The sequence below is a fragment of the Oxyura jamaicensis genome, chromosome 20 (assembly GCF_011077185.1).
Source record: "Oxyura jamaicensis isolate SHBP4307 breed ruddy duck chromosome 20, BPBGC_Ojam_1.0, whole genome shotgun sequence".
NCBI classification, from domain to species: domain Eukaryota; kingdom Metazoa; phylum Chordata; class Aves; order Anseriformes; family Anatidae; genus Oxyura; species Oxyura jamaicensis.
Window position 1 is genome coordinate 12,087,071 of NC_048912.1, and position 27,632 is coordinate 12,114,702.

The 27,632-nt window shown below is 40.8% G+C and overlaps 1 protein-coding gene across 3 annotated transcripts in view; it reads left to right on the forward strand.

The window, feature by feature from the left end:
* The window catches only part of CDH4 (cadherin 4), a 454,811-nt gene that overhangs the window by 276,411 nt on the left and 150,768 nt on the right, over window positions 1-27,632 (forward strand). For 2 of the 3 annotated variants that reach the window (XM_035344248.1, XM_035344249.1), the window contains one exon: window positions 17,272-17,448. In XM_035344248.1, the coding sequence (XP_035200139.1) occupies window positions 17,272-17,448 (177 nt within the window). Of the gene's footprint in view, window positions 1-17,271; window positions 17,449-26,940; window positions 26,977-27,632 lie in introns of those variants that run through there. The other variant, XM_035344250.1, reaches the window with a different exon arrangement.

A 27,632-nucleotide genomic window follows, 5' to 3' on the forward strand; every position in this document is an offset into this window, starting at 1 on the left:
CAGGGCATGTGTCCAGGTAGAAAATGCCACAAGCAGCAGCAAATTTCATGCAAATATTCTTTGATCCTCCCTGATGTAAGTGATTTAAGGTTGCCAGTGGGGAAGCATTCTCTAAGCTCATACTTTTGTATATTTAAATAACCACTTGGATCTGTTATGTACTGCAGATATATATACTATTATATACCTTGTGTTTGCATCTCATTGCTAATACTCTACCTCAACTTGAAATAAATCCTGCAGACAAAAGGTGCCTCTCTCTCTCCGGAGGCCAAGTCAACCATATTCTTGAGAAAAACAAGGTTAAATTCAGATTTCTCTGTGACAGCGTAGACCTGGAGTCATGCACTGACTGCTTCTGCTGCACTGCAGATGCCTCCCCAGCTTTCACAGTGCCTCATTGCTCTCCACGAGCAGTCTCCATGGTCCTGCAGCTCCTCAGGGGTGATGCGTGCACCCAGGCAGGGCTTCCAGATGGAGATTGGAACTTGTTTTCTTCCAGTGCAGCAAGGACAGGGAGCATTGCTGCTGCCTGCTAAGTGACATTTGCTCACAGGCTGTGAGCACCAGCAGGGCAGCGACACAACGTGGCAACCACAGTGGCAAACATCCCCTCTGCTCGGTGCCAGCGTCCTCCCTTCCCCACAGCTGGAGTCAACTCCAGCTCCAAAGCCTGCACCATTCAGTGTTTGAGACAGGAGTTTACCAGTGCTTGCTTGCTTTCTTAGTTTCATACACGTAGCTCGAAAGCAGGAAGGATCTGTCCCTGCCCAGCAATCTGACAGCAATATTGCTTCACTTAAATACAGCCGTGGGCTGCGCGGTGGCAATGAAATCAGGGACTGCTCCACAAAAACAAATTTCTTCTGCTCTGCTCCTTGCGTAGCTGTCTCTGGCCCACCTCTTCCATATTATCTTTGGCAGCAGTTCTCCTTCATTTTCAGTGTTAGTCTGGGCTGAAGATCATGTGCAACACTGAGTAAATGTGGTTCTGCTGCCTGCTCAAAAAAAAATAAATAAAACATTCTTTGGTGGTTGGGCAGTTATGCTTAAATACGTTGTTATAGTTGGGGTTACCTTTAGCATAAATTTGGCAGGAAATTGGCTGAGGAGCCTGATTTATTGCTGGGTCTTGAAGACCTTGCAGAGCAAGGGTGAAGGTGGGGGTCACCTGGGAACAGACAGGCAGGGCCACTTGGCTGTGGCTGTAGATGGGATTAATGCACTGTGGTGGCTGTCAGATAGCAAGACTGGCCTCTCCTCTCCTCTTTGCTGCAGTGCTTGGGCAGAGAGGGCAGATGAGGGGAAGAACGAGAGAGGTTTTCTGTGCCTTATTGTAAGCATGCCGCAACGTGAGAGTTTGCAGCATTTGGGGAAATTTTTATCACACTTGAGACAAGATGGAAAAGACTTGGAGAGGCTTAAATCTATTAGTCACTCGGTGGGCTGACCCCTGAGGTTTTGCATGGCTTAGAGTCATATAAATACATTTCCGCTGCTCTTCAGTAAAAGTCTGGCTTGTGCAAGATAGAGCTAAGCCCTGTATGTTATGTCAGCTGTATTTGCCATTTTCTAACCAAAGAAATACTGCTTCCCTCTAAAAGTAATTAAATATTGAAGGCACAAAGTAAGGTGTCTTATATACTGCCTTAAATTTCTTCTTGTTGTAGCAGAAAGAAAACTAAGTACACATTTCTGCTTTAGTAAAATATTTGGTTCAACACTCATCTAATGTTAATATAAGCTGAACTCTGGTTCAAAATAGAGAGCGTTAAGCTTTTTAAAATTCATATCCCTCCTTTCTAAAAGCCTTATTAGTGTGTAGTTTGAGGCTGAAAAAATATAGAAAACAAGACTAATGACAAGGTCACAAGGAGTTTTATTGTGGGTTCCTATAGCAGGCATTTGACTTCTATTTTATTTAAATGCTTGTGCTTTTTTACCAACAAAATAAACCTTTGTTTACCAAAGAAATAAATATGATTATGAGTTTATTTCAAAAATAATAGTGTTTATGCTAAAAACAAAACAAAACAACAATATCCAGTACAATATGTTTCAGGCTGTGACCCTAATATACTACATTTCATGGTTTTTACTAGAAACAGACTTCACATCTGTTTTTGTAAGGTATAATACGACTCAAGCATAACTACATCCTTGTTTTAAAGACTTTTCACACTGTTGTGGTATATTAAGGGTATGGGGATGGCAAATGCAAGAGAGAAGGGAGGAGGTAACGTGAGAGAGGGAGAGAGACCAACTCTTTGTTCTAGCGCGTGCATCCGTTTCCATTTTACTTGGTAAATATGTGACTGATTTTGTGAAAATGCTAAACAGCTCCCAGACATTAAAAATAATTGGCATGAAATCTGCCTTCCTACACCTAGTGATCTCTGTTTGCTGGCACCTACAGCACAAACAAGTCCTTCTGGCTCGCTCGCCCAGCATCTGTGTTTCAGGGTGCTTCTCCGTGACCAGCAGCCATCAGCTGGGGCAGCCTCACTGCACGAGGAAATCTTGCTGCCCCTCTTCTCCTTCCTGAATCATCACTGAAAGGCCAAATCTGAATTTAGTTTATGATTTTCCATGGATTAAAGCTTCATGAAAATATGATCATCCCACCTCAAAAGGCCTTTATTAGACATTTGGCATCTTGTGGAGGTTAATACAGAGTAAAACGGTTAGTACAGGGTAAATATAAGATAATTTGATGTTGAGGCACCAGCCAAGGTTGTGGGGACCAGAAGTGAGGTCCCTGCTCTGTTGCAAATTCACAGTGTGTCCTGAAGGACCAAGCCCTGTCTTCTAAAGCCTGTCTGCAAAGAGCAGTCTACTTCCCAGGAGGGCTCAGATGATAAGACCCTCAAGAACGCAATCCTTTGTGTTTGTGGTCCATTATTATTACAGTATCTAAGAATGGAAATTCGCATAGCAGGTTTGGAGTGCTTTGCTGGTGGCCAGGGTGGGTAGCAAATCAGTTCAGGATAGCTTCTGTCAGGATAGGCATCCCCTGGGGTGCTTTCCTTGCAAAACTAGTGTCTGTGCCTGTGCCTCAGATTCCACAGCTGTGCAGTTACTCTGGGTGCAAGATGGCATTTTGATGCCAAGTGACCCAATACAGTGACAGCTTACCCTGCTTCTTAATGTTGGCGTAATAAATGTGCTAATTGCATTGAATAACTAAATAACCTGGGCAAATCTGCAAATTTTCACTGGCAACTGCTTTAAAAAAATAAAATCCAATAACTACAGTAAAATTTAATGCTAATAGGATGAAATGATGGCAAATAAGGTAAATATTTAAAAACACATTTTATGATACATGAAGCATACATTTTCCCTTCCTCCCCAGAAAGCATTTGAAGGTAAACTTTTTGGTTAATACAAGTGGTGGTAGTAAGTCTAGAAACTTTTTTTGTTCAGTCTTGCAGGAAACCTGATAGCAATTCAATTAGAAAATGCAAATGAGGTCACATATTTCCCACAGGAGTGCTGAATTACCCCAGAGGAAACTGAGTGATATTCTAGCATAACAATAAATACTTAAGATAAAGTTTCTTACACTGTTCTTGTCTGGCTGCCTGTTGTTCCAATTGAAGGTATCAGTCAGACCTGTGGGTATAATTTGGAATAAAGAAGCAAAAGAAAGAAAAGAAAAAAAAAAAAAAAAAAAGTTGTTTATGAAATAATATTAAGTCCTTGTAGCTTGTGTCAGTATTTATGAAAGATAAACTTGAGTGGGATAATTCTCCAGAAGAAAACACAGTAAAGCGAGACTTTACTTATCTGGAATTAGCAGTGCAATGTCTTCTTTTCTAAGAGAGCCTGCTGTTATGTATAACAATTGGATATTGATTTAACCACAAGTCCACAGATGAAGATTATGTCTGTGAACAGTGACATTGCTGAAGACTCCAATCTTCAGAGTGCCCTCTGCTTCTTATTTGCAGAAACTCAAGTCTTCCGAAGTGCATGAATGCATATATAGCCCTTTGTGCTTCACTTACCACACTATCCCCACCTCCATACAGTCCAAGCTCCTTGTCATCCCTTGCTGATCAGTATCCTTCACTCCCAGTGCTGGTTTGTCTCATCTGAAGTTCTGGCCCACTCTTTCATTTTGAGCTTTATTTTTCAGGTTGCATCTAAAAATGAGAAGTCTTTTTTGGCATTTTTTCTTCTTTATTTTCTCCTCTTTCTCTGTTGTTCTCCATGAATTAAAATCAGAATCACAGAAATACAGCATAGAAAGCAAATTCATAGCAAAAAAAAGCTTGGACATCCAGGATATATTCAGTACATCTAGGATGACAGTCATCTTTGCTGATAGTGATTTACTTAAGAAATATATATATATATTGTTTTCTTTGAAACATGTTTGTGTAAAACTAAATTTCTCATTCTCTTAGCTTCTCAAAATCTGAGCATGGAAATATGTAAATTTTTGTTAAAACTGTTAACTGTAATTTTCACTGTTAAATCACTGGAAATCGTGCAATTAAAATCTTGCAAATATGTGGGTATGTATCTTGTGTTTAAAACATTGAGAAACACTGTCAAAAACCAATCCGTGCTTAAGTCTAGCTTGTGTTTTATTATGTCTCATCTTATTTGGGGCTTCTTTCATTACTGAGGTAGGAATCTACATCCATACAATATGAATGTGAAAAGCTGATTCTTACAGCCAGCTTTTTTGATTTAAAGCCTTTAAATAATCATCTCTGGCATTTTACCTAGCTGAGATTTTAAATTCCAATACAACCTTTTATTGCTGATCACAAATACAAAGGTCTCCAGCCAAGGAAAAGCTTATTCAGCACCGATCATGTTTATGACCTCAGTTATTGTGCTAGCCAGGATGCTCTGCATGGGGCCTGGGAGCAATGAAGACGTATCCTTCCCCTGATGGAAGAAAATGACAGCTTAAGCAGGAGTTGTGCTTCCATTGCTCCCGTTTACCCTGACACTTCCAAGTGGGTGTGCTTGGAAGGAGGGGGGGAAAGCTGCCTCAGTTGTTTCCCTTCCTTCCTTCCCCTGTATTGGGATGAGGTATGATACATGGTATCGAGGGGATGGAGTTCATGGCAAGCTGTGTTATCCCTAGAGAGGGGCTGAATAAAAAGGATTGTATTTCTCATCCTGCCTTTTTCTAGCTATATTTATGCACATTTTCAGGACCAGCTCATTATGCTGTCCAGTGGATGCCCCAAGGCCGCCCTGTTTGACCAATTCTGGGGGTAAATTAATACATTAATATCATATAACTGTTACCAGTGAAACTGATCATGGTAATTGTGAAAGTCTGGTGGAGACACGTCAGGTGAACTTGTCAGACTTCATGCTTAAGTGAATTTGAACATCTAGCATTTAATCGTCGCGTGAGCAGAAAGCGCTGTTTGTGACAGCATGTGAACTTTCTTGACCTGATTTTCAGGTGTGTTCAATCACATTGCCTTGCACTGAAACCAAGATAAGATATGACATACAGGTGCTCATTGCCTTGGAAAATCAGCCCACTACGTGAACTTTCTGAGCACTGCACTCGCTGCATTTAGTTCTTAAATAGTCAGCATCTAACCAAGGGTCAGGCTCAAAGCCATACTAGAAAGATCATCCTGAAGTGAAATTCACTCCAGATCTGTCTTCCTTCAAACAAAAAGAAGTCATAAGGATCGAACTACCTACACAGAAATAAGTCTTTGCTGATAAAACAAAGCCCTCAGACTGCTGCGTACTGCCTGCCTGTGATGTACGCCGTGCCCTCGCGAGATCAAAGCGCTTGACCTCTGGTTTCACGTTCTTTGTTGTTAACTGCTCGAGTCTGGCTGCTGCTTCAAAAAAACATTTTGGCCTCAATCTCCAAAAAAAAACTCTTCACTACTGTGGTGATCCATGTTCGTGTAAACATAAGTTTGAGTAAAAGACAAAAATGCCTTCATGCAGGCACATCCTTTAGAAGAAAAAAAAAAAGCCTTTGTCAGAGGCCCTGACAAAGTCCACCTTTCTTCTGCCCAGCGAGCTGAGACAGTATCACAGTTACAAGCTCAGGGTGAGGAAGAGCTTCAGTTCCTCCCAGCCTCTGGAGGTCAGGTCTTTGCTGGCTGGATGCTGGTAGCGGAGCCGCTGCATGCTTTGCCTCCTTGACATTGCCAGCTGAAGGAGCGAGGAGCAGCAGGCAGCCCCGAGCATCCAGCATAGCTGGGTGGGTCGAGCAGGCTGTCAGCACCACCAGGCAGTGGTGGGATTTCAGATACTCTCTCTGTCCAGCAAAGCATTTAAACCCTCACTCAAATTTCAGCATGCAAATGGGGATAAATTGAATGTGTTCATGTGTTCAAATTTAAGCATATGCTTAGGTGCACTCCAGTACTGGGGAATAAAAGAAGAACAGCCTTTTCTCAAGAGCCTCTTGAAATAACCAAAGGATAACTTGAAAGGGCAAACTCGCATGCTAGCACTGGGGAGAAGTACCAGAATGAATTACTTTGCTTTGTGCTAAAGGAGCAGTGGTGCTTGTGATCTCTTAAATCTCTTGTGATCTTTTTACTTGCAAACATTATGAAGAGAAGGAATATTGTTACATTTAATTCATTATGATTATTTTAATTCATGTAGCTTTTGAACCTCATGGCTTTAGAAAAATAAAATGAGATTAAGTAATGTTTCCCAGGCTTGTTACGGGGTAGATTTTCTCCTGCTTCTTTCAGTGATGAAGTGCATTTGTAACAGGCTGAGTTCTAGAAGCAACAGAAATGCTTTTTGGAGCAATTTTGAAAATGTTGCCTGTGAAATTACTCATTAGAAGTTTTATTGGGGTAGAAAAAGAGGCTTTCCAGCCCAGATATTTCATGCATTTTTCTCGATAAGATACTTGCAGAATGAGAGAGCTAATATCAAGCTACAGCAGTGTGTCGGTTTAGGGTTTGTTGGTTTTTTTTGTACTTTATAATATATGCCAAGATCCACCACCTTTATTCCTGTCATATAGATATCATAACAGGTAACATGTAGAAGAGCACATAGAATTATGCAATTTAATAGCCACGCTCTTGAGAAGTACTTGTAGTTCTGAAGCCATTGTGTATGGCTTCTTCCAATTATGAGAATGACATTAACTTGAAGATAGAAGTGTCTTTTTTGTAAACACTAGAAGATAGAGTACAACAGTAATTTAGATGTTTCTTAAACAATCCTACCTAAGAAGCATTGCAAGATTAGATCTTACAAAGGGAATGTGAAAAGGTCAAGTTGATGTGGGGAGCTTTACAAGGAAGCAGCCTCATCAGAACTTTTCATGTTGGGATAAGATGTTCAAGCCTTAAAATGAGAAAGAAAAGTACATCAAGAGCTAAGCTTTGTAGATGATGTCATCTTCTTCTGTTCATTGAAAGCTCTTGTAATATTCAGAGCCTGACAATGACAAGAAAGGATCACAGGTGCTTGAAACCTGTGGGAACCATAAAAGATTCCACCAAAGGCAGGAAGATTTCTTATGTACCTGCATCGGTATGCGATTCTTCCAGAGAATGGAAGAGGAAGAGCGTCATTTAAAATCTTGAAAGCAGTGCACAGTACAGGCAATACCTCTAATCATCGGTGCAGTGTGGTACTACAGAATAAGTTTCAATACAGTGCTGCCTCTCCAACTCAGTCAAAACTCCTCTCCCCTTAGACGTACCTTTTGCATTTTGTGACTGTTTGGTAACGAGTGTGTTTGTTGCCTGCAGGTCTTCATGTTCTGCTAATACAAAAGCAGAGCATCCGAGGTGCTTTGGTGATGTTAACCAGATTTTGACTTAAAACAATGATAATTTTCCAAATGAAAGGTGCGGGTGAGTGCAGGTAGTTTCTGAGTTTCAATTAAATCGATTAAATTGCACTGGGAAATCAATGAGTTCTGTCCCAAAGTGGGTCGCCTGGTCAGCAGCCACATGAAAAGCTATGCTGGCTGAGGACACAAGCTTGCACGTTGGCTGCCGTCTGTGTCTACAAGTTACTTACCTGCACCACTAACCTTGTTAGGTATTCTGATCAAAGAGATTAAACAGCATTTGTCATTTTGAATAAGAGTCTTCTGTGGCAACCTTGTGGGCTTTGCCACGAGCTGGTGGGTGTCTTTCCTCTGGAGTCCAGACTTCGGATTTAATTACAGTTGGCCATTAAAGGCCCTGCTGCATCTTCTGAAAAAAAAAAAAAAGTGATCTTTTCCTGCCTCACTTACAAACGAGCATTATAGTCTACCTATTTGAATATTTCCTGTTTTCACCTTATATACTTTTTCAGCTTTTTTCTTGCTTTGCAGTCCCTACAATGCTAACGACCATTGTGGTTCCTCAGTCACTCTGATCACATTTTATTAGTTTTGCTGGTTAAAATTTTCCAAAGCCTGCAAAACCAGGCAGGTACCTTGCAACCCTAAATTTGCATGCACACATCATTTTTCAGAAATCAAGGAACACTGCACATTCAGACAGTTGCTCAGCTTTGACACAGACTCCTTGTGTGTTTGGCATGCCTGATGCATGTGTGTGCATTTTACATGGCTCATTCTCCTCCTCTGGGGGCCATAACTCTGTTCGATTTTAGTCAAACTTTTCCTTCCCTGTCAGCTGATGTGTTCTGGAAGCTCATGCACTTGCCAAATCTGACAATTTTTCTTACTAATTGACTCTGATGTGAACTGCTCTATGCAGCCCCACTGCTAACTGATAAAAAAAAAAAAAAAAAAAAAAAAAAAGTAATGAATTTTTGCTTAACTAGCTGATTTAATTAAAATGTTTTATACTGTAATTGTATGGTTTCTATAAATGGAGAGGTAATTTTGTTTAATGAGTTCCTAACCAAACATAACATTCCTGACTGTATGTAGCCAGATTTGATAAAGGTCACAAATGCTGAGATTCCACTGTTTGCTTTTGTAAGTCGTGATGATCAAACAGCTTGATTTGGCACTTGAAATATCCTGTCAGGATTGGTTCCCCCTATTTCTGTTTATACCAGGAATTATTAGTATGGTTTTAGGAGCAGAGGGGGTTCTTCTCTATATCTGAACACTGTTCATTATCTTTAAAGTGGAAGTCTACTGCCAAAATCACGTCTCATTGTCAATTAGTGGCTTCTCTGCAAACACATTAATTTAATGCCCCTGTTGAAGTACTGTGCACATTGGAACATCTTGCTGCTAAAACACTAGTTTTTAGAACACTTTGACACAAATCATTCATGAATAGCAATTTATGTCTTGATGGCAATGGGACGTGATATGAAGCTCTCTTTGATTAAATTTACCACTGTGCTTAAAACTATTAGTAAACAGAGCTAATATAGATAGTCATTACCGAATTCCAGGAGGTAGATAAGGAGAAAAACAAATTATGGATTCCTTACCTGCATGGTTCCTAAAGAATACCTTCACATAGACAGACTGTAATAAAAGGAACTCTAAAATAGGAAATCTCATCTTCTTAAAACTCTACTTTTCTGCCTTCAACTTTGGCAAATTCAGCAATGACCTAAATACAAAAGAATCAATTACCCTAAAATAAATAAATTTGCCTTTTGTTCTGCAACCCTTTCATTATGCTGTAGGAAAACACAAAATGAAATATCTCTTTCTGCTGCAAGATCAAAAACTGGGAAAATGGTGTATTTTGGGAAAAGAGAGCTCATTCGTCCTCCACTGCCATCCCTGATGTCAGCAAAATGTTGTCTCCTTAGAACAGAATTCATGCAACTGTTTATTTAGCAGCACTCTCATGTTCCCTTTGTTAAGGAACTAAGCTATATTTTCATTGTCTTATTTCGTGTTTGGTAAATACCATTTCCTCCTGTCCTTTTCACAGCTACCATGGAAACAAGCAAAAATGCTTCAGATTAAATATTTTTAAATCGATTTTTCGTGGTAGAAAATGGTAGAAGTTTTCAAAATGCATATTGATAACAGAGATGAAGGTGAATATGTTTGAACAATGGACTAAAGCTGTCTTTGTATCTCCTAGCATTAATAAAAGTGTATTAAAAACACATTGCCTCAGTTAAACGCTAGGAGTGACACTTGAAACAAAGCAAGCCAAGTATTATTTCTGTTCTGAAAAATGTCTAGTGCAAAGTGTTAAAGATTCTGTAAAAATAATAAGACCAGCGTATAAATAAAACAAGTTAAATCGTAAATAATACTGATACTTGGGGAATAAAAGTCTTATTACCTCACCTTCTATTACAGTTAGATTTTATTTCAAATGCAAGAATAGTCTACTTTATTGCTGAATCCAGAGCATTCATCCATTTTGCGGGTTGAGCCCTATAAAATTAATAATCTCTAACAAACATACCCTAAGACGCACAGTTATTTATATGCAGAGAATGGTGGCTTATTTACCCAAACATTAGAGTGATCCAAAATGTTCAGCTAAGCAGGAACACAAAATATGATATTATATTATGTAAATGGGTTTGTGATACGCTCTGCTGGATAATAACTTCCAGATGTCTCTGTAGCCAGAGGCTGACGGATATCAAAGGCAGGTTGGCTGGGAGGGGAGACGTGCCAGCTGGCGAGACTGGCTACTGCTAAGTGTAGCGGAAGGTGAAAGCTGGTATTTCTTCACACTCACTGGTTTTATTTGTGCACTAGTGGAAAGTCAGTGGTTCACAGCCTTCTTTTCACTAGTAGACATAGGGTTTGTTATTACAGGGAACCCACACGTCCTCTTCTTACTACGTATTTTTCTTCAACTTCTTTTGTGAGTGGGGATTGAGCTTAGCCCAAGTTTCCCAAAAATTAAAGGTCTCAAGCCACGGACTGAAGTGGTAGGAACTTAGAGACAGCCACTAGCTACACGGCTATTCCGCCTTGTATTTTATTGCCAGTGCTAAATGCAGGCAAGGAGTCTCTATGAGCTCTCAGCGTCATGGCATAAATGGGCTCCATTGGAGCACCTTACAACCTCACCCGTTTGGAGCAAAGTTTGCTAAATCCATTTGGCTTTCAAGTCTGAAACCCAAGTCCCTAGGGTTGTAGGTAAATGTCCTCTTCTGAATGCAGCAGGTTTTATTGCATCGTTAAATGCAATGCTAGACTGAAAAAGCATTGAAAATTACTCCATTAAGATGCCATTGAAGTCACTGGCATGGACTTCAGGAAGGCCCTACACCTTCTGTAAAAAGGCCTTTGAGAAGAAAGATCATTGCCACAGTCTTTACAGATGAGGCTGTGCCACCTTCAACCTCACATTACTTTCTGAGAGCTTGACCTGTCATTTCAGTAAAAGATTTTGTGTTCACCTCCATATGTCTTAAGTTCATTTTAACTGATAGACACCCCATAAACAGAGGAGTTGCAAAGAGAATTAATTCTGCCACACTATCCTGCAGTTAATCCTCAGTGTATTAATGACTTCCTGACCAAACACAGGGAGGATGTGCTCTGAGACAGACTCCCTGTCCAACAACTGCTCACAATGAATATTGTGGATGCATTCTTCATAGAAAGAAACATTTTATTAGCAGAAGATGCAATGGCTGCATTTTGATTTATCCTCACTGGTGGTGTCTATATGTATATGGATGACAAGCCCATTGGAAGAGTCAGTGGGATACCTCAGAGCACATAGGTGATCCCAGGTTTGCAGGATGTAGGTTTTAAATAATACAGCTAGTACTGAATGGTTTGCATTGCTTCATTAGCAAGCTTTAAACAATTCTGCCCTAACAGGAATACTAAGGCATTAAATCATACTGAATCCAAATCCATAAGAAATTTACATCTCAGCATGGTCTTTTTTCCTGTTGTTTTTCTTCATCCCACACTTTGTAATCACTTTTTCTCCTTGAACTTGAAGATTTTCATCCGTTTTGGTTTAGCTGTATTTCTCTAGCTTATCAATGTCCTAAAGTAATAGACAGGCATAATTACTAAATTATGACAATTTTATATCATAGAATCATATGCTTGTTTAATTATTTGTATTGCCAAGACCATGCTCACGTGTTCTATGTTTGGTATTTGATCATGTTGTAACGAATTATAAACATCACCGTGTCATTTTCAGAATGGAAAGTGGATTTAATTTTCCATATTTCCAATTTTGGCATGTGATTCTCTTTCTGCTGTAGAATGAGCAGTGGTATTGCAACTTGGATTTCATTTCCCATGTAGCCTTGCTGAAGGGATATCTCCAATATGATGTAAAACAAATTCAGTTGTTCCAGACATATTAGGTAGTCCTGAACTGTGTTGGTTTGTAGATGCCATTTGAAAACGACTGGAGCAGATCTCAGGAATCATGGTCAATGACAGTCTTCCTGTCTTATGTCATAAGGAGATGATGTGACTCTTCATCAGAGCAGGGCATGTGGCCTTTGAACAGAAAATCTGCTTTCCTTGGTTTCTGGTTTTTAGTTTAAATGCCAGAGACCATACAGTGTTTTCTGGACAGATTTCCTGACACGCAAGAAGGACAGTTCTTCTAACGGTGTGATTTTGGTGTTGAGATGACATGGACTACAGCTCATCAGGAAAATTGGGGGCTGTAGATATGTCTTCCCTGTGCTCATGAGTGGATCTGAGATGTGGGAGTTGCTGCAGAGTAGGTTAGGCTGGAGGCATTTCATACTGTCAGCATTGTTTGTTGGTGTAGAGAGGATGGTTTTATTCTTAATACGGACATGCTTAGAAAAATCCAGTTGCACAAACACAGCCTTCAAGTATCACATCAGGGTCCAGCTTCAGTTCCTTTTCCTGCTCTGGGGATGCAGTTGGGGCGGATGGAGGAGGGATGGAGGAGGGATGGACAATGCTGTGTTGTAGCAGGACCTCCTGCAGCTGGACACAAGCTCAGTCTCAGCCTGTATTGATGGTGCAGAGCATCTCCTTTGTGCTGCTGCTGTCTGCTCTGCTGCTGAACTCAGCACAGTGGGAGCAGATCCTAGCACGTAAAATGGTCTTTCTGAGGCTGTGACTGCAGAGTGAGTTGGAGGATATCATAATTCCTGTAACCCAATAATTAAGACACTAGGTGGAGTTTTGGGAATTCATGGACTTCTCTCTATCTTGCTGCAAACGCCTGTCATCGTTTCCTCATGCGTAACAAGGTGAAAGCACCTCACAAAGGCAACAGGAAGGAAACTACCCTAAAGCAGCAGCACCAGATATGCTTGATTTGGTTGTGATAAGGACTGTAGACAGATTGTGTTCTGATGACACTACAAAAGGTAGAGGAATATTTTATCTTTCAAAGATCTCTGCCTGAGATTCTGGAAAGCATATGGCCAGTAAGGCAATGAGAGAAGGAGCAGTTGTTATCTCAGTGAAAACTGTTATTCAGCAAAAACAGAATTTGAAGCTATATTTTATAATTAATTTAATTTGGTGTCATATTCTGCTTTTGAGTTGAACTTTAGATCCTTGAATACTCAAAAATACAGGAGAGTTTTCTGGGGCTTGTGGTTAGTTGTTGCTGTTATTCCAGAGATGCTCTTGGATGTTTCAGTTAGAGATCTGAATAGTTCTGGCATTTGTACTCACCAGACTTTGTTACTGCATTTGTCTCACAGCTTTTAAACAGCAGAAAACATGTACAACGTATTTAAACAACACCAGAGAAATTAAGGTCATGAGAATGCATCATCAACAAATGAAGATAAAAAAGAACTGTTGTTTTTAAAAAAAATGTTGTTGCAAGATGCTTTTGAAATTGTACATACCAAATTCAGAGTCATGTTGATGATTTATTCTAATGTAGGAAAACATCATCAAGAGTGACAAGCAAGCTAGTCACTGTCTAGTCACCTGCCAGCAAATATTTCATAAAGACTAAAAAGGCTGGTACTGCCTTGCTGAGCTGACACTAATTATTTCAGTATACGCGGAGCTTTGGGATTCATGTTAATTCTCAAGTCTGTCTTTAGTTCAGACTCATTCCACTGTGTAAACTCAGCAGAGCACAAATTATTTGACCATCCTTTCATAATCTGTCCCCACGCTCACTTGCCAATTATATAAACTGATCCAAATACCTGCTCTCAAAGGAATCCCATTTGGGAATCACAAACCAATTAAAAAAAAAAGGGCGGGGAGGGTGTATATCTACTTTTCTGTAGCTCTTGTCTGGTAGTCCTATTTCATGTTGACATTCATTTCTGGGTATCTTCTTGAGATAACATTGTTTTCATCTGTGTTCAGAAAAGAAAAGATATCTTTCTGGTGATAAAGCCCCTTTTAGATGAAAACTCTATCTGAAGTCACATATTGCATCCCATAGGAAGAATGAGTTCAACAGTACCTATCAATATCCTGAATATCCCAAAAAAAGTCTCCCACTGTTGTAGCATGATTCTCTTTCTTTGTTCATTACACACTTAACTGAATATTTTTAGAACAACATCTAAATATTGAATGGTACTATAGTGATCTTGCAGCAGCTTAGTGACAATACTTGTTGAAGGTGTATAAAACAGCACTCAAGCAAACACAAAACACCAGTCACCTTGGTGGCATGAATTAGCATGAGAGAGGATTTGAGAAATGTGGCTTTGCGCGTGACTGAAAAAGACTGCATTTTGTCTCTTCTGTGAAAACTCTGCTCTGTTCGAACTGGCTCATTTTTAAGGTTTGCAGTAAAAATAGATGCATTTTTGCACAAACGCTTCCAATAGTTGCAGCCAGTAGATGTTCGCACTCCACAGGTAACACCAATCAGGGCCACAATCAAGCTGTGAGAATGGCCTCCTTGCTGCGATGTCCAACTTTCAGCATCATGAAGGTCCACACAGCTTGGGAACCTCCGCTGAGATGCATATACTGTTTAGTTTTCAGGTGACTGCCTGCTTCATTCCATTTCCAGATCAGGAATTTAAATGTGCTAGTGGATGGATTTACATCAAACTATAAACTACTAAGCAATGATTCTCACTGAACTCAGTACCTACAAATAACTGCTTGCAAATGTATGTGGGATGTTTTAGTTTGCATCTTTGGAGTAAAACTAAAAGTTGCTGTAGCTTAAAATTGTAAGAGCCTCCCAAACACCTTTCCTGTTTTTTCCTAGTGCTATGTGGTGTTCTTGGGTTTGGGGTGTAAGGGTCTGCAGAGGGAAAGTGTCTGCTCTTTTAACAATACCCTTAAGGACTAATGACCTTTTCCAAGGCAGCAAGGGATGAGGAGAAAGAGAGGCAGCAATGGGAGCCAAGTGCAGGTCCCCAGCCTGCCAGCTTCTGGAGTGAGTGGGCTGAACATCGGCTTACTGGAGTGAGCAGGGGTCTTCTGCCCCCAGCCCCTGGGGTGGGAGCGGTGTGTGGTAACAAACCAGCTGCTGGGGGGGCTGGCATGACCGAGGTGACCACGAGTGTGATTCTGTGATTCTGTGAGCTCCACACTGGTGGTCAGAATGGGGCCACAGGCCACAAACCAGGTGCCTGGTGCCAGCTGCTAGGCACGCAAGTGTTCATATCTTCCCCAAACTGGTGTGCGTGTATTTTCTAGCAAATTCTAAGCTGGCCCAGCCAGTGAATAGCAGGGCCTTGGGTCCAGGCTGGGGTATTTAGTGGGCAGGGGGTCCATGCTGTACGTCTGGTGGATGTGTGAATGTGGTGTGTGTGAGGGATAAGTGCGAGTGCTGGTGCTGTATGCGTGCAGCAAACTTCAGGCCGGACCAGCTGACAAGGCAGAGATCCGTGAGGTGGGTAAGGGGACCAGGATCCAGGCAGGGGTGCTGGGCTGACAGAGGGGCTGTGCTGGTGCTTGAGGAATCCGTGAATGTGCTGGAGAAGCTGGAGAGCGCTGTGTGTGCCTGCACCAGTGACCTTCTGTCCCTACCAGCCAGAGAGCAGGAAGGGGTCTCGGCTGTCTGTGTTTTATGTGAGCCCTGTGTGTAAGTATGCTCAAACGCTGCCCTGGTCGAGTCAGTGGCCGGTCATGTCAGTGTCCTTTTTCTCTCTGTGTGTCTCTGGGATACGTGCTCAGCTTTGCTACTGACTGAACTGCAAGGGGAAAGTAGCAGCCGCATCCCCCAGCGTGGGCAGAGACCCCAGGGCACCTGGCTGGGCCCCAGCGCCCGACAGGAGGTGGCCATGCTCTTACCACTTCACCTAACATGAGGCATTGAGTTTTGGATAGATTTTAATTTCTGAGCAAAAATAGCTTAAAATTTTAACATTCAGAGATTTGTATTCCCACTGGATCTTGCCTCAAATCAAGAGAATTTGGCTTCCAATCTTTCTGATCTCTGAAAGTTTAAATATTTTCTTCTGGAAGTGCAGATCATATGGGAACATGAAATTGCTTTCAACAAGCTTGTCTTTGTTATTTATCCTTTTCTTTGGACTTTTCGTAAGTATCTCCTGGAATCCTAGAAGGCCACACAGTATTTAAATACCAGGACTTGGTAACTTCTGAAGTGCCTACATTTGCAAATCTGCATTTTGTTGATTCTTTGTTTTGTAGAGCAAAAATCTTCTAACATTATACCAGGCTCTTGAAGTCTAAAACATGGTTCCACCATTTCCATTTCTATGCTGCAGGATTTTAATGTGACCAACACCAAAGGTTGCCATGGGCAGAATCAGAAGTTTTAAAAAAATCATAAAGAATGACTCAAAAGCATTCCAAATAACAATTTTTTTTTTTACTGACTGAGATATATTACACTTCCCAGGCTACAAAGAGAGATATGTATTCGGGATTTGTATTCAAAACCCAGCTCTTATAAAAAGGTCATTTCTCATGAAGTACTAAGAAGTTGAACTAATTCACCTTTGTAGCCGTGGAGCTGACTCTCCCTCTGGTCATGATTTGTTTGGTTTGGCAGGATCCATCAGCAGAACCACAGACCACAGGTTGTTGTAACCCTGTTAATGCCAAGGAGCAGGGTAACTTTGTACTATAAAACCTGAGCCCATGACACAGGCATTAAAGGAATTTTCTTCTTTTTTTACTGTGTTCTGGTAGGTTGCATTTATTAGAAATTTGCAGAAACGTCTTTACCCCAAAGTGCTGCTAAAGCTCCCTGCAGCTGGTGTAATGAAGACGATATATTCTGGGAGGCATCTTGATTTGAGAGTGACAGCTCCATATATCTGTGAAAATGAAGTGGCAGCAGAGTTGCCAGTAAAGCATATTGTGTCTTTGTGATGCAGAAATATATCATGTTAATAACAATAATTTTCACAGTTACATGTGACCATTTGCACACAGGGAAGCGCTGCTGTTGGGAGAGGTCCTAAGAAGCGAGGAAAAAACTAACTGGGTTTGTTTTCTTGCTTCCTAAACAGCCAAAGGGAAGGAAGAGCATACCCGGGGAACTGGCGCAGCAGCAAAGCGACACCCTGCTCCCGTGGCGCCAGCATCAGAGCGCCAATGGCCTCCGGCGGCAAAAGCGAGATTGGGTCATCCCACCGATCAACGTGCCAGAAAATTCGAGAGGCCCCTTTCCGCAGCAGCTGGTTCGGGTAAGGCAAAATAAGAAATAGAGATAATGGTAATTTTGCAGTGGGTCTAGTGAAGTCATAGGTGCAGTCCAAGCTTGTGGCATGGGAAGGCTGGTTTGAAGTAGGAGCTTCCTTGTTCTTCCTTCCTTGCGCAGGAAAAGTTGCCTTTTACATGCTGCTGAAGCACTGCTTTTCTGAAGTGAATTGTCCCAGTTTTCCCTTCCCCAGCTGAACAGCAGCCTAATCGCCTCCATCCAGCCAGTCCCCCAGGAGACGCCGGCATTGATGCCAAGATGGCACTTTGCCCGCGCTCTCATCCAGAAAACGGCTGCAGGTGTAAAGCTGGGCTTGGTGACACCCAGCACTGAGGGGGTGCTGCATCCTTCCCTTCCTGCACCGAGTCGCAGTGCAGATGCGTGGCGGGGCTCGAGGAGGCTGGCTGCCTGCCGCCGCAGATGGATCCCTCATCCTCTGCATGTTGCTGGTTTCTTTCTTTACAAGGATGATCACTGAGATCAAGTTTGCCCATGTGGTTTTCTGTGATGGTTTATTGGATGACAGGAAAAGAAAAAGAAGGGGAAAGAAGCCTTGACAGACACATTTGGTTGATATATTATTGCTATTGATAAGTGTTAGCAAAATGCAATTACACATTGCTATTCCTCTTTGGTTGTAATTTTTGGAGCAGTAGAAATATTTACTGTAAGAAAAGAATTCTCTGGCAGGCTTTTTCAGCTCTTCCCTATGAAGAAAAGGGTGACAATTATAAAATTTCAGAACTTAGTTTGAGCAACAGTGGTGCGCAATTGGCATCAGGAACTTCACCTAGTCATCTTGAAACAGTGCCTGGATTCAAATGAGTTGTTATCATTATCCATTTCACACGAATTAGCTCAAACTCTTCTGCACAACCGGTGTCTGGGAGCACACAAGGAGCTGGCTGCCTCCTTTAGAAGTCCAGGTGAACTTTGCTGTGACTCTTGTAATGACTGAAGGTACAGGTGCTCAATTCACTGAGTATTAGGTACACTTGAATTGTTGGTGACATTTCTTTGTGTAATTAGGGAGATATGACAAGGAATAATAATAATTAAAAAAAAAAAAAAAGTGTCAGGTGGCAAATGTTTTTGTGTCTGTCCTAGAAAAAGGAGTCTGCCAAGGAGTCACTATATGTTCTTCAGTGCTGGGTAAGGAGTGACCTGTTAATGTTGTGTCCTAGCAAGTCGAATAAATGTCTGAAAATTACTGAATGTGTCAAAATACTTCCATGAATCGGATTAATAATTTAGTTTAATTCCTGAATTCCTGTGAAAAATAAGTGGGCTACTTGCAAAATGAACTTATGCCCTGCCCCACTCCCTGCTGATTTCTTTTGGGTTTTGACTAGACAACGAGGACAACGTGGCACCACTGTGCCTTGGCAAATTTATTGATTTATAAGGACTGAAATCTCTGTGGCAGTTTTTACTCTTACAATCTGGAGATAAAACAGGAGGCCTCAGGAATACAATACACCAGTATTAATGGAAGTGGCAAATGTTAAATTTTATATAGGTAGAGGAGAATTTATATTCATCACTTATACTACTGGTAACCTTGGAAAGGTAACCTTGGAAAGACAACCTCGCTGTTGGAAACACTGGGCTCCCAGATTGTCACAAAAATACATTCCATTGTGGTTTTTAAATACAGATGCTAGAGAAAATACTGAAAAAAATAAAAATGGCGTAGGAAAGTGAGAAATTTTTTATAAAGCGCTGCTTTCCTTTACTCCTGACATGCCAAAAGTATTGTAATGACAGGGAAGATCATAGCTTTGTACAAATGGTGTAACTTGATTAAGCGTGAGAACCCCTGATGTTTGGGGCTGGGGTCGAGTTTCTGCTCATCTGCAGCAACTGGCCTACTTGCTGGCCCCTGAATATGAAGCTTGGGTGATTCCTAGCAGGAGTTACAGCTTTCTCTGTTAGGCTTTGCTCTTTAATTATCCAGAACAGGACAAATCAACATCTTCAAAGACCAGCACTATCTGGTTATTTCCATCCACATAATCTTCAGATTGCCCTGGAGCATTCTGCTGTCTACTAGATCTAGGTAACAGTTTTGATCTGATTTCCCATGCTTTTGCTCACTGGGCGCTGAATATTTTTGTGTCCATCTGCTCACAAACTGGAGCTAGAAGTGCACATGTGAAGTTACAGCACAAATCTCATTTGTATGGAAAGAAGTCTGTCACAGTTTTCTCTGCTAGTTTTTATACAGTGTTCAAACTTAATGCCAGCTCCTGGGCAATGGACTTTTTGTGCTCTGGAGAGGCCTGCTTGTATTTCCATTTTACAGGTATAACTAACGGAAACCAGTCCCTCCATTATCATATCTTTGGTTCTGGTTACATGGAAGGAAAGGAAGGGATGGCATGAAAAATCTGAATACTAAAAAAAAAAAAAAAAAAAAAAAAGCCCTACCAAAAGTACATTTTCATTGTACCACTTGCTGGTTGTGTTTTTATAGGTCAGACTAATTTGAAATGCATAGGCAAATCTTTTCAGTTCCCTCCTACTCCTGCTTCCTATTGTGAAGGTAAAAATTCCATTTTATGGAAGTTGATTAGTTACTTGTCAGTATTTTTAGCAAGGCTGTGCCTGAATGAAGTTTAAATTATAGCAAAGGTGAACGTAGCTTGATGGGAGTCACACACCTCGAAATGCAGCCCTATCTGGTTCAGCTGGGATCAACTGTAATTCTGTGCTCATTAAAGCATTTCATTCTGATAAAATACATTAAATGAAAAACTTAAAAAAATATATGAAAAAAGGAAGAAGTCACAACATTATTCCTGCCAAAAAAACCCTCTGTTAATTACAGGGTTTTTTCTTTCAAAGGAACATCCGTGTCTGTTCATATGCATCAACCACACTAACTAGGAAATGTGTTTAAGAAAAACAGTATGTAAAAAAAAAATAGGAATTTCGGATGAGTTTCAGCTGCTGAAAAATATCTTCCTCTAAATACAAATAACGGACCAATTCTTCAGAGGTTGTAAATAAACATCTTGTGTATAAGGTATAATTTTTTCTATTGGTATCATTCTTTTGCAAATTTTGGTTTTCTCTTCAAGCTGAAGAAAGTTATTAAATTTTATCGGTATATGCATATTTATTTTGCAAACATTTATGAAATTCTTGGTTTTAATTTCCTTGTGCTTCATTTCCACCTTTTTATTAGGAATAATATTTTACATGCTGTGAAATATTTTACTGTAGTGAGGATAATTTCATCACTAATTGTCAGGTACTCTCATTATTATAACTATGAGGTTCATAAAAATGCCTATTAAAAATACAAAAACAATATGAAATCCCTATCCTTCCCCATGCAAACGACTCATGCAGGCACACTGATCAACTAAGATAGCATATTAAATAGTAGCTTCTTTGCTGAGTACCCTCCACTTTCTCACTGATTCATGCTTTTTAGCTAAATGTGTAGCTAATTCTTAATTATCTATTATCTAATTATCTATTAGCTTATCCTGTATTTCATCCTTTTTTTTTCACTTCTAAAAGTTACCTCAGTTTTGGGTCCACATGCAAGTCTCTAGCTTGTTCTGATGGAAATATTCTGGTAGTTTTAGATGCTGACGTCTTAGCCAGTCTCCCTGGGCTGTATGAAAAACATTCATTTAAAAGACAGAGGAGCAGCTTTTAGTTGTGGCAAGCTTAGATAACAGGCTCCTGTATCAACCACTGCAACTGTATTCACCCTTTGGAATGCTCCAAACTTCCAGCTTCATCTCTAGGGTCTTTCTAGAGCTCTTATGAGCTGCCTGTCTCCAACTTGATCTGCTGTGACCCTAATTTTTCCAACTTGTCTGTGTCAAATCTGGAACTGAAACAGGTGAATTTTGCCTGTGAGATCTCTTATGATAAACAACTTGTTTGTTCTCATTACGCTGGCAAGAAAATCCATTGCGGATGACCAAGACGGAATCTCAGTGCCCTTACAAACTGCCTTGATTGCGTGCTACAGGCACAGCATGCTCCCTCATATCTGAATGCTGGTAATCTCAGACACAAGAATACTATAAATAATCTAATGTGTATAACAGGGAATAAGAGGGAAGGATGCATTTTATGTAAATTTAATCAGAAAGTCCTGAAGTGGCTTGGAAAGTTGGCGGAATATAATATACCTGAAGACTCTTGCCTTGCTTCTTAGCAGAGGTGCCACTGATTGGTTGGGTTTCGTGCAGCATGATGCATGTTAATGGAGCAGAGAGCTCTTTTCAGCATGCTGGAGAACCCCGAGGTTTTCATAGATGGGTTTAGCACATGTTAAGCTATACGGTAAAATCAGATATTTAATATGAAGAGTTGATAACAGAGTCTTGCGCTCCACAGGCTATTTGGGTGCTGTAGCCTGTCCTAGTTCAGGAAATAGATGTGGTGAGACACTTCTCCAAAAGTCTAAAATCCCAGTGCTGGACGTGCATGTAAGGTATACTGTGAAAATCCCCACCGTCATGGACTGTCAGCCCTCAATACTGCCATTTCCCTTGCTCATCACAGGTATTTCAGCATGCACCTTTGTGCTGTTTTTAAATAGTTTTATTGTAGGAAATCCCTCATGCCTCCTCTATCAATGACGTTGCTTACTGCTGTGAAATTGGCAGTTCAGAATTCATTAACTCCCAGCTGCAAGACAGATGGCATCTGTCTGTGGTGAGAGAAGGTTTGTTGAGAAAAGGCCTCGCAAATGCTTCCCCAAGGATGTCAGACCTCACTTCTCCTGAGAGAGACACAGGACAGACAGCCTTGATTACAAATAGGCCTAGATCTCCCTTGTTCTTTGTGGGAACAGGTGTTTCTTTTGCCTTTCTAGCTACAAACAACTAAAAACTGATGATTCTGGCTCTCAGTACATCTCATCTTTGGTACCCTGTGAGCATTATCGGCTGAAATTTGGAAATTAGGTGCTTTGGTCTCTATTGTGGCAGCCAGAGATGAAAAGGAGCAAGCCAAGAAGGTGGAGAGGAGATGGGCCATCACGCACGTGGTGTTGCTCTGTTAGAGCCAAAGATTTCTTTGAAAGATGGATGAAGGATGGTAGATTGCAACAGCCCTTGGCTGTGATTTCATGACACAAACCAGCTTGAAACCAAACGGAGAAAAATTAGCAGGAAAATGTTTCATTAGGCACGATCAGGTGTTGCCGTGGTCTCAACTCTGGTGTCAACCTGTCATTTTTGAGCATGCATCTAAAGCAGGACTCTGCAGACTTTGGATGAAAGGAGAAAGGAAAATGTTTGCTTGACACCTTCATTTGAAATTTCATATAAACAGACAGTTTAAAGCAGGTTCCTAAATACATACCACACTACATATATTCTTCAAACTACATTCGTTTGTATTCTTCCTAGCATATGAAGACTGGATGTCACCCTTAACTCTCCCATCGTTTCACAGAAATAGCAAGCCAGATCCTGATGTGAATTCAGGCATCTCTGCCAAAGCTGGTGGGGCTACACCAGCGTATTCCATTTGGGAATCTAGGTCGAAGAAAGCAGATGCCCAGTGCTTTATGGGCATTACATGCATGTGCACACACAGCATTATGGATTGAAAAGTGCAGCTACAGCATAAATGCTCCATTTGAAATTCTCTTACAACAGCATTCAAGCCTATACTGTAATTATACATATTGTATTTCCTTGTATTCAGACCCATGGGGAATTTATATTGTCCTTGCTAAAGCCAGAGGGACTGAAGGAAAGCAGTCATTTAATGATTCAGCTGTCTTGGGCTCTATGATTTAATCAATCATATGAAAGAAATTTTTAGATTCTTTGTGTTTAGAGTTCTCTTGTCTGAGCAGAAAATGTTCCCTTTTTGAATTGCTTTAATAGCTGTATTTATGCAGCTGAAAGTTCCTTAAGAAATGAAAGTAAAATCAAATTGCTGAGAATGCCCAGATAATTTATCGCAGAATATTCAATTAGAATATATTAATATTTTAGATTTCCATCATTAATTTAATATTCAGAGATTTAATTTAGTCGTTGAATTGCTGTAGTGCCATGCGTGGGTAGATTGTTAGGCTGAGTGCTTAAAACACCTGCCACAAATGGGTGAATCTCACTTTGATTCCCAAGAGCACAAATGCCTTTCTACTGACATAAGTCTTGCAGTAAAAACTCAGACAGTAAATCTTGCCTGTGCTCTGCATTTTTCCATAATTGCAGAATGGAATAATACAATCTTCTAGCAGAAAGAAATGCAAGAGCCTTATTTATTTATGCATTCAGATCCAGACTGAGCGGGAATTCGGTGCCTTGTGGTTCTGAGTATGTTGGTATGTTACTGAAGAATTTTATTTTGCCAGCCCAGCCTTGTTACTTTCTCAAGGAGAACTGTTGAAAATGAGGTTGGGGTTTTAAGGTGATTGGCATTTTGCAGACAAGTATTAAGGAACTCCCATTGCCCAATTCTGCTAAAAATACTTTCCTATTTTCCAAAATGCTTTGGGAATAGTAACATAAGCGGGAAAAAGACCCACTAAATCATAAAATAACAGCAAATCCTAATAAGCCATGCAATTTGGAAGTGATAAATTTTCCATGAAACATAATCCCAGTGGTATAAAAATAAATAAATAAATAAAAAGTTCAGACTTTTAATTCCCACAGAGCATAAAACCTGCGATTCTCTAACACCATTGGCAGCAACAAGATTCTGCTCCCATTCAGATCAGGAAGCATCAGCATAAAATTTCAGAAGCATCACAACTCATTGATGAGATTTAAGTGAAATCCTAGGATGATACCTTTTTGTTTGATTATTTATAGTATGAGTTAAAGTCAGGCTGGGGTTCAGGTGCCATCGTTACAGGATCAGCGGTTGTGTTGTGTCTTAAAACTTAGAGTCATGTATATGTATGATCACCTAATGGTACAGATCCTGGTCAGATTGGTGCTTGCATACATTTCTAAAAAGCAAAGGCAACATGTAAATACTAATATTGCAAGCATAAAAACAGAGGTGTTATGAAGAGTGAGACAGTGAAAATTCGGGGTACAGTCAGTCAAACAGAATGGTAGCCAGATAACAGACCTTTGGTCTGACCTCACATATGATGTTTTAACCTGTTTTGTAGTCATTCAGAATCGCCAGGGTGCAGCAGAGAGGGACACACTAATAGCTATTTGTGACCATAACACCAACTACTAAAAAAAAAAAAATGTAATTTAGATCTATACAGTCTTTGCTTTTCCATCCAGGGGCTGATCTTTTCAACCTGTGTGCATACGTGAGGGTGGTCTATGTTTCACAAATAAGAAATCAAGTCTGAAAGGGAGAGTGAGTCTGTCCAAGATCACAGAGGTATTGTCACAAGTGTGAGCAGCATTCTCCAGGTATCAACATCTGTTCCTGTCCTTGGGTTATTAGAAGAATCTCATAATGGATTCAGGTTTTACAGAGTATTCAGAAACCTTTTCTTGATGGTTATATTCAGCCACTGTATTTCATGTCTGAGTTCAGCTGCAAGGTCTGCACATCTGATCCGCTAATGTACAGGGATGCAAAGGTGCTTGTCTGCCGCCATCCAGGGACTAAGCAGCAGCTCTCAGTTGATTACACAACCCCCATCTAGCCATTACCTTTTAGCTCCTGCTCTGAGTTCACCTAGAGAACAGAAAAAGTAGGAAGCACAGAAGGATAAGTACCCCTCGCCTTGAACTGTCGTACCAGCCATACTGCAAAATAGTTCATCAATCACTCCAAAGAGTATTTAGCTGTAATACCCCATTGCACATATTGCAGCATATCATTACATCCCCATCCTCTACAGAAAGTGAGATAACTGTAATAGCCGCTCAGTATGGCTGTCATTATGTGTGGAGGCAAAGGCAGGAAGGCATAGTCAGAGCTAATGTACACGGCTCATGAAAGCTATTGAAAATCTGTAAAGACAGAGGGTATACAAAAACAGTGGGTTAATTTGCTAAGAAGATGATTTGGGTTTGCTTATGCCTTTTCCAAAGAATAATAATAATAAAGCTAAGACACAAACAAAGGACGTACAATCTGCCTCTCTGCTTCAATAGTTCATTATTTAACAGTCATCACCCACATTAGTAATAGGTTAATGTGGGACAAGGGTTCTGTGATGAATTGGAGTCCCAGAGACGTAGTGGGGGCTGTGTGGGTGTGAGTTTGGATTTGCAGAATGATGGTGCAGAAATAACCTTGACAGATAAGCTGTTGCTGAAATTCACTGTTTTAAGCTGGAATAAGATACGAAGAAAAAAAAATCCATACTTTTTCTTTCCTTACTATTGCATATGTTCTCACTAGTCTGCACCGCTGAAGAATTATATTCAGCACCCTGGAATTTAAGATGCCAGCTTTTAAGATTTTAGAGAATTTATTCTTGGGCTAATTTTAAGATTTCACTGCTGCAGTTAATTGTTTTATTTATAACAGCTGAGATTTTCAGAGATAAAGGTGTCACCGGCTAAATCCTTTCTCAGCTATGGCTAATGCAGACTGATGAGAAGCATAAGCCATGACTAGATTGGGGAGCAGCGAAGAGTGGATGTGCAGCAGTTTACCACAGTTTTGTTAAAGGCTTCATCTCTTTGCTATTTCTGTTTTCCACTGCTCTTACCAGATTTTTAATAATGACCATATTTTTAATAAGATTCATATTTGCTGCTAATTTCCTTAATTTAAAGGACATTTTCCTCCTAGCTGAACAGTTAGACAACTGAAAAACAAACAAACAAAACCTTGGATTATATTAAGGGAAACATTTTGCCCAAGGCAGTTTGGGTATATGCAGATGGTACTGAACATTTTGGCCAATGTTCAGCAGAGATTTTAAGTACGTGCCTAAATTTGAGCCTTTACATAGTTCCAATGTCTCTTCTGAGTCTATTTAGTGACTGAAAGCTGAGGACAGGAGCAGTGCCATACTGGATTAAGACCAAGCATTCAGCGTTATGCAGCACCAACCTCTTTGGCCATACCTATAGTTTTCCTGACAGTCCCTGTGTTATTTACATCTCTGTGCACAGACTGCAGGCATACAGAGGCCGTGCTTCCAGCTGTACACACCCATCCAAGCCTCGCATATTCTATGCAAGTATGTTCCTTTCTGTCTAGCAGACACCACCCAGGAGCCTGCCCTGAAAAGCTAGCCAGTAGACCTCGATTTCATACTTTGGGGAACTCGGTTTCATATTTTTGGTACTAGTTAAAGAAAGATGAATTTCTCTTCACCCCACAAACCATGAGAAACTTGTGCGTCCTCTGAAAGCCCCTCCAGTTGCTTTTCAGATTGAGCTCAGCCTTGCAGAGGGCAAGGATTGGCTGCAGGTGCAACAGATTTAGTCCTCCTCTCAGGGAAGGAATGAGGTGTTCTTGACTATGGCTGACCTAAACTGGGGGTATTCTGCAGGAAAAGCCTCTAGAAAGAGCCTCTAAGAAGAGCGAGGACTGTTTGTCTTTCATTAAGGATGAGGGAGAGATGCTGGCAAAGGGCTTCAAGGTGAGTGAATGTGCAGAGCATGGTGCAGGGTTCAGCTACGAGAGACTGGAGGGGAGAGCAAAGTTGTTCTGACCAAAACTTAAATGTCTTGTATGAAAGAGAGCAAGCTAGCTAACAAGCAGGTAGAAGCTGAAAACAAGGCTTTGGTGTTATTTAATATTGATGGAGGGTTGCTGAGCATGGAGGTAGCCTTGCACACCCCTGGTACCACCCCACCAGCAACTGATCGCATCTTGGGTATGAGATGGTGGGAGCCCCGTGTGTGATGGGGCTGTGCTTCGGTGCAGGCTGTGATTCCAGTAAGAGGATGCTTTAGAGCACTTTTCCGTAAATATGTGTAAAGGGTCCTCTCCCTGCTTCAGCTCTATGCATGATTTTGGGGATATATAGTTTGGATTGTATATAACTTCTAGAAGTAAAAGGGAAAGTCACACAGGATGTTCAGTCTTGCCATAACAAACCACTAGGGCATGGCCTCTGCCTGTAAAGCTTCACCTGAGCCTTTCTGCTTTGGGCATTGGGTTTTGGAGTCCAGCACAAAGCCTCTATGACTTGAGTTATAAACCCACAAACTGAAAGTTTATACTGGAAGCGTTAACAGAGCTTTAAATGCTGCAGTGCTGGCAGGCATCACAGGGAAGGATCACCTTCCAGAT